Below are 15,391 nucleotides of genomic sequence, written 5' to 3'. Positions count from 1 at the left end.
AACTCCCTACAGGTGACTCGACACCTGCTGCTTGTTGCCTTCTCCAGCTCCTCCTCGGCCATGCTGCTGGGCCCTATTGCGTTTCTGTTCTCCACGAACTGGGCAGCTGCTCCACTTGATGGAGGGGCCCAGGCTTCCTCTGCCGCTTCAGTTTCATCACAGATCAGCCCTTATCTGTCTCTGAACTTTTACCCACAAAGTTCAAGTTGTTTTAATCACCTGAGCCTTCCCTCCTGCCCTATTAGCTGAAGGCTCCTCTGGCTCTTACTCCTGGGAGGTGGCAGCTCCCTTGGAGCAAGATGGGGACTGCCTGGCAGAAGACACACTGCCTGAGGTCTGACCCACCTGTGCCGAAGGGGGACGTCTCCCTGCAGCACCATGGGTCAGCCCTGTCGCTGTCGCCTGTGAGCGCCACTGCCCGCCTAACACCCAGCTGCCTGCTTTTCCAGAATGAGTCTGCATGTCTTCAGTGACGGAAATGTCCCTGGTGACAAAAGGACAGAAAACTGCGACTTCCTGTTTTCACCACCGGAACTTACCGGAAGATCATCTGTTCTCCGTCTGTCGCAGAAAGAGAATGTGCCCCCGAAGAGCACAGCCAAAGCTGTGAAGGTGAGCACGCTGGGCCCCTGCGTTCGATCCGCCGTGTGTCCCACGAGAGGTCGCCCTGGCACCTGCTTTCCTGGCAACTTACTGCGCTGCCCAGGCAGGGCACGGTGCTGCCAGAGGGGTGTCAAAGACTTGAATTATTGAGCAGGTGCCCTCTTCTCTCCCCAACAGGTGACTTTTCAGACACCTCTGCGGGACCCACAGACACACAGGATCTTAAGTCCCAGCGTGGGCAGCAAGCTCGAAGCCTGTTTTGCTCTGGGCGACCCCATTGGGTTAGGAAACTGCCATCAAATCTACACCCAGAAAGAGAAGTAAGTGTGGGGTTATCCGACGTACTGCTGTCCGTAGCCTCCGGGATTCAGCAGAAAAGCTCTGTTCGCAGAGTCTGCCACACCCGGTTAGGCTCCTCCTGGTCTCTGCTGTGTGTCCTGTGTGGCCCAAAGCACCTCAGAAACCGTTTGTTACTGGAAAAGTGAGTGATGGAACGGAGGAGGCACAGACTCCACATTCAGCTCCTCTGTTGTGCTCTTGCCAGCAGATGGATTGGTTTCTGTTCCTCTAACTTCATGAAGTCCTGGCGGAATTTCCAAAGAGGGGGTGCTCTGCGGCTCTGCTGCGGTGTTAGCACGCTTGGGGAATCTCCTGTGTTCAGCAGCAAGCCTGGGAGAGGGCTTACGGACAGGCCTTGCTGCTAAAGGCATAGGAGCTGTCTGTTGGGTGATCCAGTTTGATGAATCAGATTGGAAACACTTGACTTTGACCAGCAGGAGCGTCTTTGCAGCCTCACCTGCCATTAGGTGTTTGGCTGGATGTGGCGGTCAGCTCAGTGAACACCCAGGCTTTCCTGCCTCTGTCTAGAGACGGGGACCCTGGTGGCGGCTCTTCACCCCAGATTAGGCTGAATTTACCCAGCGAGTGCCCCCAAGGGACCCACTGAATCCAGAGTGGGAAGGGGCCTCACTAGCATACAAGTCAGCCTCATTCTGACTTTTACCGACTTACATGGTCTAAAGCTTGCTTTTTCTTTTACACTGACTTTAGATGTGCAGAGAAAGGTGTAAAAGCAGAATCTCTCCAGGGTTCCCTTCACCTCACTCACACAAGACATCCCTGGGCTGCATTTCCACCTCCCCTTGGGTGGAAATTCCTCACACCTGAATCCCCTCTACCCAGGTCTCCTCACTGCTTTTCAGCTTCAGGTTTATGCTTTTCTGTTTGAAATTCAGCTGAATGAGATTAGAGTGACTCAAATACTGTCTGTTCATCAGAGCCCAAAGAGAGGGAGGCCAGGCTACTGAGGCGCCAGCTCTGAGCTGCTCCAGCTGCGGGGAGCTGGGGTCCTGCTTCTCCTGAAGGCCACGGCCTCCACCTGGCCTTTCTCTCTGCAGTGGGGAGCCTGACCCTCGTGTGCACTGACTCTCCCTGATGACACAGTGGTGGTCCCCAGCCGGAAGGGGGACGTGGGCTGGTGCAGGGAAGCTCAGCGCTGACCGTCGTTGGTCAGGTTTCTGCTCTTGTCCCCTGCGTCTCCAGGGCCCGCCAGCACTGACTTGTGGGAATATTCTTGTGAAAGCTGGTCCCAAGGAGGGCGTTGACGCAATGCTTCTTATTTTTGTATTTAGTTAATGTTTTCACATGGACTAAAATCTAACTAAAGTCCTAACTGGTTCGTTAGTGTTAACTAAGTTTGTTTTCTGAAAAGTCAACAGTTCACCAAGGAAACAGACACCAAAACGACCCATGGAATTCTCCAGAAGCCAGTACCGGTCAACGCCGAGCCGCCTTCAGAGGGCATGAGACCAGCCTCCGAAGACCAGCCTCCTGGTGGGCCCCCCTCAGCTCCCCTGGTCAGCCTGGGACCCTCAAACTCTTCCCAGATACCAGAGAGTGTTGAAAACCCCGAGGCCTCCCGAGGACCAGCGCCCGGCAGCCCTGAGTGCACCCAGGAGGAGCACGTCCACCCTCGGCCCTCAGAGGAGAGCATGCCCTTCGGCCCCGCGGCTCCAGAACAGCCCCCCAGGGTGGCGTCCCAGGACGCGGCAGAGGACCCACTCAGCACTACGGAAGGAGACTTGGAGGGGATCCCTGGTCCCCCGACTGGGCCCACCTCGCCCTCTGGTGCCCACCCTGGAGAAAAACCCCTCGTGGGCCTGCCTGGGGTGGCCCCAGCGGGCTCCGTGGACGCCACCGGCTGCGAGGACACGGCCCTGACTGGCCCCAGAGAGGCTGCAGGGGCCACACACCCCGGTGCTCAGGGGGAGGAGGCCCGTGGCCAGGCCACTGGCTCTCTGAGGAGTGGCCCCGTCCGGCTGGAGTTCGACTTCTCTGACGCCACCAGCAAAAGGTCGCCCCCACTGCGGAAACGAGGGAAGGTCCTGGGTTTCAAGCCCCCCTCAAGGAGACCAGAGGCGAGGCGCGGAAAGGCCCCCCTGGAGGCGGGCAAGGGTTGCGAGCTCGCTCTCCCTGAGTCCGACGGCCCGAGCAGGGACGAGCCGGACGACCCAGAATGTAACCTGGCCACAGACAGTGGAGAAACCCGGCCCCCGGAGCACCTGCAGAGCGGCCGGGCTGCAGAGGCCTTGTCTCTGAGCCGGTGAGCACGGGCTGGTGGTCCTCCTCCAGGGCAGGCGTGAGACCAGAGATGTCGCATGTCCCCCAGGTGGGGGCCCTGGGGACCAGCAGGGGAGCATCCCTTCGCTGCGGGGCGCCCTGGGGACAGGTGGGGTGCTCGTGTAGTCCAGGAGGGCCGTCTGCGCCTCTACCCTGGCGCCTCACCACCCGCTCCCAGGGGTGCGCTCAGTGCTGAGCGTGGGCCTCAGCCTCCCGGGCTGGCTTCTGTTGCCATTTCCTAGCAGCCATAGGATTCACTTATTTTTGCTTTTACTTGAGTTGAAACGAGCTCAGGGCTCTTTGCCCACTCCTGAGGAGCGTGATTCTTGTGCAGGCAAGGTTGGGCGGGATGGCTTTGTGGGGCCCCTGATGCGGCCCTGAGCCTGGCTTCTAGGGGAGGGGTCGCAGGACCTCAGCAGCTCGGAGCCAGGGGTGGGCTCAGGCCCTGCTGACCCCATCTCTTCAGGCAGGCATGCTCAGATGACACACCCGGGACAAGGGCCCCAGTGAGGACGCCAGAAGCGGCGGGCGAGGTACGGGCGCGGCCACCACGTCTGCGGGCGCCACGGGCAGAGGGAGGCTGGTGGGGAGGGCACGCCGCTGCCCCTGCTCCCCTGCACCCCTTGTTTCGGCCAGCCCCGCAGTGACCCCACCTCCCTTTCAGGGGGGGACCACAGGCTCTTCAGGGGGGTCGGCGCCCCTCAGCAGCCCAAGCAGCAAGCCACAGACTGCACACCCACCCCCCACCGAGAGAGAGCCGGAGCCCACCCTGGACCTGAGCGGGGAGCAGTTCCGGGACCCCGCGGAGGGTATGTGGTCATCCGTCCTCAGCACAGGCGGCAGCAGGCCGCCGAGCTGGGAGGGCTGTATGAACCGAGGCCCCTGGAGAGGGGGAGCCACCCGCCCCCAGAGACAGGCTGAGCCACCTTAGTGCAGCCGGGGCCTTTCAGGGCCGGAGAGCTCACGGGTCTCCGTCCCGTGAAGACCCCAGGCCTGAGGCAGGCAGGGCACAGGCCGAGGGTCTCTGGGGGGCTCTCTGTGGGGTCCTCACCGTGCTAGCGGGGCTGGGAGCCGGGAGGAGCGTCCCTCTGCCCCAGGGGCCCTGGCGTCACGTGTCCCTTCGTGTTGGTGGCGCTCTGCCTCGGGTCAGGGTGAGTCGGGGCTTCTCCTGGCCGAGCAGCGCCCCCACCGTGGATGGCGCCTCGTCTCCTTCCATTGCTGCTCTGGCCCTCAGGGGCGGGCTGCCCGGAGCGCGCGCACTGCTGTCTGTCTCTGGGTGGGGGCCCAGCCTGGCTCCTCGGGGTCTGAGGTCCGGGGTGTGGCTGCGTGGTAGGTTTGCTACCTGATGCTGAGCGGCGCGCGTGCTCCTGACCTTCCTATGCTCAGGTTCTTTGCCTGGTTTTACTCGGACTATTTTTGTTGTCACGCTGTTCCGACTCTAATATGATCCAGAGAAGAGCTGCTCCTCAGGCACGTGCCTTGCGGAGGCTGCCTTCACCCTCTCGATGGCGTTTTCAGGGGCGCAGACGTCCACGCTCAACCCCAGCTCGCTCTGCGCCGCTTGGGCTCCTGGTGTCAGCTTTAAATCTTTGCCTATGGCATCAGCCACCCTTGGGTTTTTAAGCAGAGTTCAGACTATCAGATAGTAAAGAACTCCTCCGTGGCGGTTCTCAACCAGGGCGACCTGGCCCCCAGGGGACGTCTCTGCGGCGCCCCCGAACCCTCCAGCCCCAGGCGCCCTGAGCAGCCCTGCTCTGTAGCAAAGAGCAGGAGCCCGGGGAGGGGCGCTGTGCCGGGCACGGCCAAGCGCCAGGCTGGAGGGCACACGGCTGGCCGGGCCTTGTCTCACTGAGGCCCATGGGGGGCGGGCAGCCTGTGGCGGGCAGGGGGCGGCTGTGACCCTCTTCTCAGTCCTAGGCGCAGGGGCCGAGGTGGACTACCTGGAGCAGTTTGGGGCATCCTCGGTGAGTACCCAGCATTGCTGCGGCCCCGCTGCCTGGGAGCAGGCTCTGTGTCCCTGGAGGCAGCGTCACCCCCGGCCCTTTGCTGCAGCCACTCTTCCCAGCGCAGTCCTGCCCCGGCCCCCAGACCACTTGGCTCAGGCCCCAGAGGCGTCTTCCTGCGGCCTGGGCTCCCCCCGAGGGATGGGGCAGGCACGCTGGGGAGACTGCTGACCCTGCCCCCCCTCGCAGTTTAAAGAGTCAGCCCTGAGGAAGCAGTCTCTGTACCTTAACTTCGACCCGCTCCTGCAGGACAGTCCCCGGAGGCTGGTACCCAGCAGGTATGCCCCACTGGCGGCAGGGGCAGGCAGGGGCAGGGGCGGGGGCTGGGCCCGCCTGGGGGCCCATTTGGTGAGCAGGCGTGCTCCTGTGTGCCCACAGCGGCGGCGGGCAGCCTGACGGGCCGCGGGGCCCACCTGGCCCGAGCATGGGCCTTCTGACCTCCAAGGAGTGCCCCGGGCTCATGCAGACGGCGGGCGGCTTCTCTCCCGGTCTCCGTGCTCACAGTGTGGACGCACCTCCCTCTGGAAGACCCCCACAGGCCCAGCTGCTCGACCTGGACTTCCCAGGAGCCCCTGGCGTCCCTGTAAGTGCCACCTCTCTGCTTTAGAGACAGGCGCGTTCTAAGGGCCCGGCTTCACGGGGTGGGTGGGGGCCGAGGCACTGCCTCTTGGCCGCGCTGTGCTGTGGGGAGCCGGGGGGTGGAGGGCCACGCAGGGGAGCGCACGACCCTGCCGGTCTCTCCCGCAGATGCCTGGCCCGCCTCCGTGTGACCTCGGACCCGGGGCTCCACTGCTGCCTGTGGGGCCGATCGTGGACGTGCTGCAGTACAGCCAGAAGGACCTGGACTTGGCGGTGAGCATGCGGGCGGGGCGGGGGTGGGCAGCATCACAGGCTCCACTTGCTGCGCCAGAACCGGGTGGTCCGGCAGCCGGGCGTCCTGTTTCCGCCCCCACGTGTGTCATGGAACCCGTAGCATGAGGGTCTGCGCCGTCCCGGGGGAGCGCCCCCCAGCCTCCTCCCTGGTGATGGGACGAGGCCAGGGCGATGTCTAAGGTAGTGGAGGCCTGGGTGGGACCCTGCGCCCAGCACCTCCCACCCACCTCAGGCTGCCCCGCCCCGCCCCTCCCGTGTTGGGAGGCGTCCCCCGCGCAGGACGTCCACCAAGTGGGGCGGGAGACGTCAGCGCGGGGAGCGGCCCTGGGCCAACGCGGGCGGGCGGGTGACCACGCAGGTGGAGGCCACGCAGAAGGAGAACGAGGTGCTGCGGGGCAAGTGCGCAGCGCTGCAGGAGAGGCTCCTGGAGATGGGGTGAGTGCGGCGGGCGCGCAGGCGCGGGCCGGGCGCTCTCCTCCCCCCTCCCCCCTCTCCCCCCCCTCCCCCCTCCTCCCCCCTCCTCCCCCCTCCTCCCCCCTCCTCCCCCCTCCTCCCCCCTCCTCCCCCCTCCTCCCCCCTCCTCCCCCCTCCTCCCCCCTCCTCCCCCCTCCTCCCCCCTCCTCCCCTCTCCTCTCCTCCCCCTCCTCCCACCTCCCCTCTCCTCCCACAGGAAGATCATGGACAGCTTTGAGGGGACTGTCTACCAGGTGATGGGTGAGTGCCGCCCCCTGCCCCCCGCCTCCTGCCCCCCGCCTCCTGCCCCCCGCCTCCTGCCCCCTGCCCCCTGCCCCCTGCCCCCTACCCCCTACATCAGGGGCGGGGGTGGCGAGGCAGTGGGCAGGTTGGGTCCCTTCCCTGACGCTGCAGTGTCCATCCTGCCCTGGGGGCTGTGCGTTCCCCCGGCGGCCTCCGTGGACGTTGGGCACTAGCCGTGGCCAGGCTGGAAGCCCTGAGTGTGGAACAGGCCTGGGCTCACTGCCAGCTGCCTTGGTTTCTGGGCGAGCTGGTGTTGAGGAGACAGCTGTTTTCTGGGCATTTGGAGCCCTAAGGGTCCGCCCTGGGAGGTCCCGAGAGGCAGACACCCTGCCGCCCACCAATCCGAGGTGCTGGTCTCTCCTCCAGAGGAATCTCAGAAACAGAAGGAGCTCGCCAAGGCCGAAATGCAGAAGGTCCTGAAGGAGAAAGCACAGCTGACGGCCGACCTGCACTCCATGGAGAAGTCGTTCTCCGACCTCTTTAAGCGGTTTGAGAAACAGAAGGAGGTGATCGAAGGCTACCGCACGGTGGGTGTTGGGCCAGCCTGGGGCCCGGGGAGGGGCGGGGGCCCTGCAGGAGGAAGGGGCTGAGCATAGCCCTGGTGCGGAGCCTGGCAAGAAGCGAGAGGCAGGCCTGCAGGTGGGGCCCGGCTCAGCCCTGCCTCTGCCTGCACCCTGGGCTCTTGGCTCGTCACCTGCAACAGGACACAGTGCCCGCGAGGCGTCCGTGTGGGCCTGCGCTGGTCGCTGCGCTGTCCCCACCGCCATGCGGCAGGGCCCCCGCCCCCAGAGCCCGGGGCCCGGGGAACGAGACAGGCTGTTCCGGGGCCTGGTGCCTGACACAGGTTCCCCCACAGTGCCTGGACAGAGCCCCCGTGGCAGGGCCCTGAGGGGCGGGCAGGGTCCCGGGTTGGGGTCGGGGAGGCCTGGGCTGTCTGCAGGGAAACAGGCGGGCTGCTCCCACGTGGCCTTTTCCACGGCTGCTCCATGAACCCCCAAAGAGCTGGGCCTCGGCTCAGGGCTCAGCGTCCATCTTCCTCCCAGAACGAAGAGTCGCTGAAGAAGTGTGTCGAGGATTACATAGAGAGGGTGGAGAAGGAGGCCCAGAAGTACCAGGCGCTGAAGGCCCAGGCGGAGGAGAAGCTCCAGCAGTGCGTGGGGAGGCGGGGCTCGGTGGTGTCAGGATGGGGGCGCGGGGCTCGGGGGAGCAGGAGCCTAGGGCCGTCTGGCCCCGCCTGCGGCTCAGCCAGGCCCTCTGCTGCCCCAGGGCAAGCGAGGAGATCGCCCAGGTGCGCAGCAAGGCCCAGACGGACGCTCTGGCGCTGCAGGCGGTCCTGAGGAAAGAGCAGATGCGTGCCCACTCCCTGGAGAAGGCGGTGGAGCAGAAGGTGGGCGCAGGGCCCCTAGGCCAGCAGGGGCGGGGGCGGGGAGCCCTCGCAGCTCGGGAAGGCTCGGGGGGTCGCCGGGCTCCAAGCACTGTGAGAAACCCAGGGGCGCCACTCTCCTCCTCAGGCTAAAGAGAACGATGAGCTGACCAGGATCTGTGACGACCTCATTTCCAAGATGAAGAGAATCTGACACGACAGCCCTGACCTTGCTGTCTTCCGTGTGTGTGTGTCTGTCTGTCTGTCTAGGTTTTCCTTCTCTATTGGCGTCCATTCTTTTTGCAATTTGTTTTTAAACTAGGTTGCTTTGGGAAAAAACTAAATAAAGTTTCTCTTAAATCTAAGCAATAGAGCCGTCCTGGTCTTCATTAAAGGGGCAGTTTCTGGCTGGTCTGGCCACAGCTGCTGTCCCTTTGATGCCTTCGCCCCATCCCTGCCCGCACCTCGCAGCTGCCCGGCCGGCCACCAGCACCTCCTGGGTGTCGGCTGAGCGGGCCCCAGTCCCCCAGTCCACCTGGCCAGCCACGTGGTGTTGGGGTGGACACTGTGTGCATCAACCGCAGGTCTCGCAGGCCAGTGCCTTCGTGGAAGAGAGGCAGCCGCGGCAGGGGTCCTGGTGAGGGCTGCAGGCCCCGCAGTGGGACGCTCACGGGTGGGGGGTGTCGCGACCAGCAGTTCCCAGCTGCCCCCCTCCTGGCTGGAAGCCCCCAGTCTCCTGAGACCCAGGAAGATGCCGTGCGTGGAAACTCACGGGCAACGGGTCTCCACAGCAGGGGGTCTCCCTGCAGAGCCCTGCCAGACAGACATCCAATGCTCCTGACAGAGGAAAGGCTCAGAAGTCAAGTCGCAGTGGGGGCTCAGAGTCTGCACCCCCAGGGCCAGGGGCCTGCTCCCCAGGAGAGGCTGAGCGCATCTTCCTCCTGGGCCCCTTCCCATGGGGCAGGGCCGGGGGTCCCTGGCCTGGGGGCAGTGAGGGCCGGGCGGCCCCCGGGGGCCCTCTGAACCAAGCAGGCCCAGCCTGCTGGGCAGCGGGACCGTGGAGGGGGCAGGCCGACCGCTGGCTGGACACTGGTCACGGAAGCTCGAGCTCTGGAGCGGTTACCCCTCACGACATGACCTAGGAACCGCCAGAGGGCACCCCCAGGGTCTGCACGTCCACCCCGAGCCCAGGGTGCCCTCCTGAGGCGGGGGGCACCAGTACAGGGAGCAGGGGTCCCCACCGAGAGGCAGCAGGCCCCCCCCACCACCCCTTCAGGAGGGCAGGTCCCTGGGGGGGCCGCAGTGGCAGCTCGCCGCCACCAGGGGTCGCTGCCGGCCACACGCGGCAGAAGGATGGGACCCTGGGGATGCCCGCCCCCCACACTCCCTCGGGCGTCCCTGTGGCCCCCACAGTTGTACAGCATGCCTCTTCTCAGGACTCAGAGTGACAGGGGTGGGGACTGGGGGGCCACTCCTCCCAGCCCCAGGCTCCCTGGGGCTGTACTCGAGTCCCTCCTGTCCAGCCCGCGGGGACCCCTGTGGGTCCCCCAACTCCCCCATCCTCAGTAACACCGCCAGCAGGCCTCTCCTGACCTGAGTCACACGCAGCCCTCCTGTGCTCAAGCAGCTGTCCCGGCTCCCACGTCAGGGCCAAGCCGCTGGGCTGGGCCTGCAGGACCCTGGCCCAGGCCGGCCGCTTTCTGCTTAACTCCTGGAGGGGTGTCCTCAGAACCCGAACCCAGTCAGATGCAGGGCTGCGGGGTCCTGGGACTCCTGCCAGAGTCACCCCAGCCAGCCCCAAGACTGTGCCCTCGAGGCCCAAGCCAGCCACCTCCCGACACCAGGCCCTCCCCTGGCTGGCCGCACCTTCCCCAGGGGTCTGTGGGCCCACCCGCAGGGGCCAGGGTGAGCAAGGGATGCCTGCAGCGCCGGGACCACCCTCCACACCTCCCACGTGTGCCTGGCGAGGGTGGGGGCCCCGAGGCTATAGCTACGTGGCTCACTCCAAGAGGGCCCGCAGGCTTGCCCCCTGCTGCTTGCCACTCCACAAGCCGCCCAGGGCGCTGTCCCCAGCTGGGGCCTCTGAGCTGAGCCCAGCGTCTGCCCAGACAAGGCCACGAGGGGCGGCTGGCCACGCTGAGGACACGGGCCGCCGGACAGCGTCCTAGGCCAGCAGCCTCGCCCTGGACAAAGGGGCCTTGTGCAGCTGAATGGGTGTTTATCCTGGGGCCCGAGTCAACTCAGGGCCGAGAGGCCGGGCGGGGGCCTGGCACCGGGCTCCTGAGGGTAAACATGACCCGAGCTGGGCACGCAGCCGCAGCCCCGGCTTCCGCACCCCTGCACCTGGCACGCCATCACCACGGCCGGGGGCCTCTGCTGGGCGGGAGCGGGTCAGCCAGAAAGGAGGCCAGAGGTGTGGGCCTAGCCCTGGCAGCCACCTCCAGACGTACAGCCAGTGAGCCCCTCCCGGCGGTGGGGTGGGACCCGGAACCCCAATCCAGAGCGGACGTTCGGGCCCCCAGATTCAGGGGCTGGAGCCCTAGACCAAGCGATAGGATCAGGAGGAGGTGGGCCCTTTAGGGGAAGCTGAGGGGTGGTTCCCGTCATGGGACGCACTGGCGTCCTCACGTTGAGGCCTCTCCGCCTCCACCGCGAGGACGCGGCGAGAAGGCAGCGTCTGCAGGCCGGCGGGACGCAGCCCCGCATCCCGAAGCCGAGCGACGGCCGCCCGATCGTGACCCTCCAGCCTCCGGGGCTGCGGAAACAGTGTCCGCCGCAGGGGAGGCCGGAGCAGTTCACGACCCCACCACGCGGGGCGCTGTCTGACCCAAGGCCCCGCCGCTGCCGCCTGTCCTCCGGCAGCTGTGGCCACGCGCACCCGGAGCGGGCGCCCGCCTCGTGGAGACGCCCAGGTCCGTGGGCATCACCGCCCGCCCGTGCCCCCCAGCAGGGTCCGCCTGGGCTGCCCGGGGCAGTCTCAGCCCTCTCACTGGGCTCCACCCATTCGGCTGAGTCCTCGAGGGGGACGAGAACTTGGGGGGGCTGGCCAGAGCAGGCTGACCACAGGGCTCCCTGCTGAGCCGCTGTGTCCCCGCCCTGCCACCCGCTCCCGGGGGTCCTACCAGCCCTCTCCTGCCACGGACTCCGCCCGAAGTCAAGCGCTGCCTCCATGCATAGCGACCCCCAGCCGAGGCCAAACCCCAAACCCCCTCAGCCCCTCACAGTCCAAGCAAGTGGGGACTGCCAGGCAGGGGCCCACGAGCTCTCCCTGGGGCTGGCCAGCCCTCAACGCTGCTGGCCCTGGGGAAGAACCCTCTGTCTGTGCCTGTGTGACCCAGGCGTGCCACCCAGAGTTCCCTCTCTGCCCTGGGCTGCCGCGGGCACGGGGCTCTCATTCCTGTGTCTGGGGTCGGGGGGGACCCAGAGGGGACGGCCCAGAGGCACCCAGGCCAAGGGGAGACAGGAATTGGCGGGGAGCAGCCGGAGCCATCGCCTGGGCAGGGCCAGAGCAGGGCTCCCCAAACTGAGCGGGGGCTTGTCTGGGGGCTGCCTGGGGTGGGGTGGGGGGGCCTGCCTGGGGGTGTAGGGTGTGTCCCCTGGGCTGCATGGGGTATCTCCGGGGCTGCGTGGGGTGTCTCCAGGGCTGCGTGGGGGATGTCCTCGGGGCTGTGTGGGGGTGTGTCCCGGGGCTGCAGGGGGTGTCCTCCAGGCAGAAGGCACACCTGTGGGGCTGTCCGTGTCAGGACAGGCATGCCCTTCCTGGTCCCGGCAGCCAGTCCTGGGTCCCAGGCCCCCGTGTGCCCCTCTGGCCGCAGCTCTCCTGACCCCCAGGTGCCCAGCCCCCCATGCACCGCCCGGGTTGCGGTGGCCACCTGCGAGTTGGGAGCTCAGGCGGCCTGCAGGGGGCACTGTTGGGCCAGCCTGAGACTCCCGTGGGCGGGCGGCGCTGCATCCAGAGTCCATCCGGCCCTGCCCCCTGGGGTCCCTGGGACCCTCACCAACCTGGTGCCCTGCCCGGCTGCCTGGGGCGTGGTCCTGCCCTCCCACACTCCCCTCTGTTCTTCAGACCCCTGTGACTGGCCCAGCCCCTCACAGGAGCCAGTGGAGGGCAGGCCCACCCACTACACAGGGGCCAGCTGGCAGGCCCAGGCCGGGGGCAGGTGGGGAGCTGACGGGCACCATTGCCACTGAGCAAGCCCGGGGTGGGACCATGGGACCCGTCCGCAGCAGGACCGCCCCCCCCCCGCCTTCCTCCCCAGCCCCATCCTTGTCCAGTGACTTTTCTGAGCTCCCTCTCAGTGGGGTGGGTGCTGCCCCCCAGCCCAACACATGGGCACAGGAAGTACTAGACTCACGGCCCTCACGTCCATAATGACCCAGCAGTGGGCCAGGCTTAGGTGGAGATACAGCCCTTGTCCCAGACCTGGTGCTGGGCACCAACTGGACAGTTCAAGGGTGTTGATGGGGGAACAAATGGATGGGTGGGCAGGGACCCAGAGACTCCTGCAGCCTACCTGGATCCAGAGCAGGCAGAAAGGATGAGTCTTGGCTCCTATGGACAGTGACTGGAATGACCTGGCACATGAGTGAGTGAGTGAATGAGTGAATGAATGAATGAGTGAGTGAATGAATGAGTGAATGAATGAATGAATGAGTGAGTGAGTGAATGAGTGAGTGAATGAATGAGTGAGTGAGTGAATGAGTGAGTGAGTGAGTGAATGAGTGAATGAATGAGTGAGTGAGTGAATGAATGAGTGAGTGAATGAATGAGTGAGTGAGTTAGGGAGGGAGGGAGGGAGGGAGGACCCGCGGGATCTTGATTTCCATTGCGGCACGTGGGATCTTTAGTGCAGCACAGGAACGCTTAGCTTTAGTGTGTGTGTTGCTAAAAAAGTGGCCTCTGTTCGCTGATGCTAAATATAAATATGGAGACCGAGATTTGGAGGAGTAGAGGGGAGGAAACGGCAACCCACCCCAGCGTTCTTGCCTGGAGACTCCCTGGACAGGGGAGCCTGGCAGGCTACGGTCCCCGGGGTCGCAGAGAGTGGGACACGACCTGCTGACCTCACAGAAAGGACTGCCTTTGTTACTTTGCCAGGCGGAGGGGACCACAGCAAGCTGATGCTTCCAGGACCACGCCCCTGTTCCTGGGAAGCTGGAAGAGGTCTTATGGTTTAGGATGGCAAACAGGCTGGAGACAAGGCGTGCTGTTGGTGTGGCCATGCATTCTCCTCCTCCTGGCGGCACTGAGGTCATTAGGGCAGGCATCAGGTGATTCCAGGACAGGTTTGGGGGTCCTCGGGGTCACCATCCCTGTGACATTCTTTCTGTGACGAAGGCTGCTCGCAGAGGAAAGGAGAGTTAGGGAGTGTTGTCTTGGAAGGGTAAACGCCAGGTGTAGCTAGAGGGCACTCCTTTTCAGAGTGCGGTTAAGCAAGAAAGTCGGAGGACATATATCCGTGGGTAAAACGGGTGGAGAGAACAGGATGGATCAGGGCTGGCACAGCGGGGTGCCTCGGCTGTCTGCCATAGCACGTGGGATCTAGCTTGCCAACCGGGGTTTGAATCTGGGCCCCTGCATTAGGAGCTCAGAGTCTTAGCCACCAGACCACAGAGAGGTCCCCCTTTTAACCGAGATCACACACCTGGTCTCAGGGCTTAACGGAGCTCAGGATGTTTCATGGCAGAGAGAATTCAGTAAGCTACAAAGTGATAGCTAAGAAGTGGATTTATTTAGAGAGAAACAAGCTCTGCAGACTCCGGGCCATCTCAGAGGGCTAGACCAGCCTTAGGGTGCAGGGGTGGTCAGTGTTTATAGTGAAAGTCGCTCAGTCGTGTCCAACTCTTTGTGACCCCATGGGCTATCCAGTCCATGGAATTCTCCAGGCCAGAATGCGGGAGTGGGCAGCCTTTCCCTTCTCCAGGGGAGCTTCCCAACCCAGGGATCAAACACAGGTCTCTCGAATTGCAGGTGGATTCTTCACCAGCTGAGCCACAAGGGAAGCCCAAGAATGCGGGAGTGGGCAGCCTATTCCTTCTCCGGATCTTCCCGACCCAGGAGTCAAACCGGGGTCTCCTGCATTGCACATGGCTTCTTTACCAACTGAGCCATCAGTGTTTGCAGGGGTGGGTTATTTCAGGCGCTGCAGTGGTGAAGATGAATGAGGGTGCGCCCGAATCCCATGGACAGCGGAGCCTGGCAGGCCACAGTACGTGGGGTCGCAGAAAGTCGGACACGCTGAGGATGCACGCGTGCATTTCATAGGCTAATGAGTGGCAGGAGTATTCCGGCTAGTTTGGGGGAGGGGTGGGGATTTCCAGGAACTGGGCCCCTGCCCACCTTTTCACCTTCACGGCGCCTGCGGCCGTGTCACTCAGCTTGCTGATAGTCTGAGGCTCGGGTCTAGTGGGAGTCAGCTCTTCTGCCCTTTTGGACCTATTTGTTTCTGCTCAGTGGCCCGGCCCCTCCCCTCCCGTTTCCGTGAGTGGGTGGGTGAGGCTGCGCCCTGCGCAGCGGCCCAGTCCCCACAGGGGGTGCCCTCTCCCGTCCTTCTTCCTCATGCCCTGCTTCCTGCCGTCTACCCGCCATGTGCCCACTCCCGAGCGGGGCCACTGGCAGGCCCCCCGGCTGCAGCGCTGGGACGGGGACAGGGCAGCTGGGTCACGAACAGAGCAGGAGCCTGAGACCCAGAGCCCGGCCAGGCCTGGCAGACTGGCCGCCATGAGCGCAGGGCGGGACGCCAACCTCACCTGTGTGCCCACGGAGTCTTTGCCAGGACAGGGCACCAGTGAGCGCCCATCCTGTCAGGAGCCACGGTGTCGGCAGAAGCCGGGGGGTGGGAGGCACGGGGAGGGTGAGGGTCTCCAGAACCCCGGGGTCACAGCGAGTGGGCCCGAGGGGCCTCCCAGACGGGGCGCCCTTCCCTGTGCGCCTGGCCCGGGGGTGAGCCCCAGGCAGGGTGGGGCCCCGGGGCTCCTGTCTGTCTGCGCCCGCCCCCTCCCAGAGCCCAGGGCTGGGTCCCCGAAAGGTCCAGCGGGCAGCGGTGGTGCCAGGGGCTGTGGTGGGGCCGTGAACTCTGAGTAGGCCCCCATCCAGACCCCTACCCGCCGCCGCTGAGCCCGTCCCCAGCCATCAGCAGGCCTGGGCCCTGAGGCCCGATGATGGCGCCACAGG

General features: G+C 65.0%; 1 protein-coding gene across 1 annotated transcript; it reads left to right on the top strand.

Annotated features, from left to right (window-relative positions):
- The first annotated feature begins 450 nt into the window (after positions 1-450).
- TACC3 (transforming acidic coiled-coil containing protein 3) lies at positions 451-8,498 on the top strand. The gene is made up of 15 exons (XM_052642143.1): positions 451-612; positions 781-923; positions 2,315-3,205; positions 3,689-3,755; positions 3,887-4,031; positions 5,134-5,186; positions 5,415-5,503; positions 5,604-5,808; positions 5,973-6,077; positions 6,457-6,533; positions 6,769-6,812; positions 7,221-7,381; positions 7,898-8,004; positions 8,121-8,241; positions 8,366-8,498. Exons 1-15 carry the CDS (start codon positions 451-453, stop codon positions 8,429-8,431), a joined length of 2,436 nt encoding a protein of 811 aa, XP_052498103.1. The 3' UTR covers positions 8,432-8,498.
- Positions 8,499-15,391: the final 6,893 nt, after the last annotated feature.

The sequence above is a fragment of the Budorcas taxicolor genome, chromosome 6 (genome assembly GCF_023091745.1).
Source record: "Budorcas taxicolor isolate Tak-1 chromosome 6, Takin1.1, whole genome shotgun sequence".
Lineage (NCBI taxonomy): Eukaryota > Metazoa > Chordata > Mammalia > Artiodactyla > Bovidae > Budorcas > Budorcas taxicolor.
Note: the sequence above shows the minus strand (reverse complement) of the source record. Positions and strands in the feature narration are given on the sequence as shown.

Excerpts from the sequence above, each read along its gene's own strand:
- TACC3 (XM_052642143.1), top strand. The coding sequence starts at position 451 with ATGAGTCTGCATGTCTTCAGTGACGGAAATGTCCCTGGTGACAAAAGG. Across the intron at positions 6,078-6,456 it reads AGAAGGACCTGGACTTGGCG|GTGGAGGCCACGCAGAAGGA; the intron begins GTGAGCATGCGG and ends GTGACCACGCAG. Across the intron at positions 8,005-8,120 it reads GCGGAGGAGAAGCTCCAGCA|GGCAAGCGAGGAGATCGCCC; the intron begins GTGCGTGGGGAG and ends CTGCTGCCCCAG.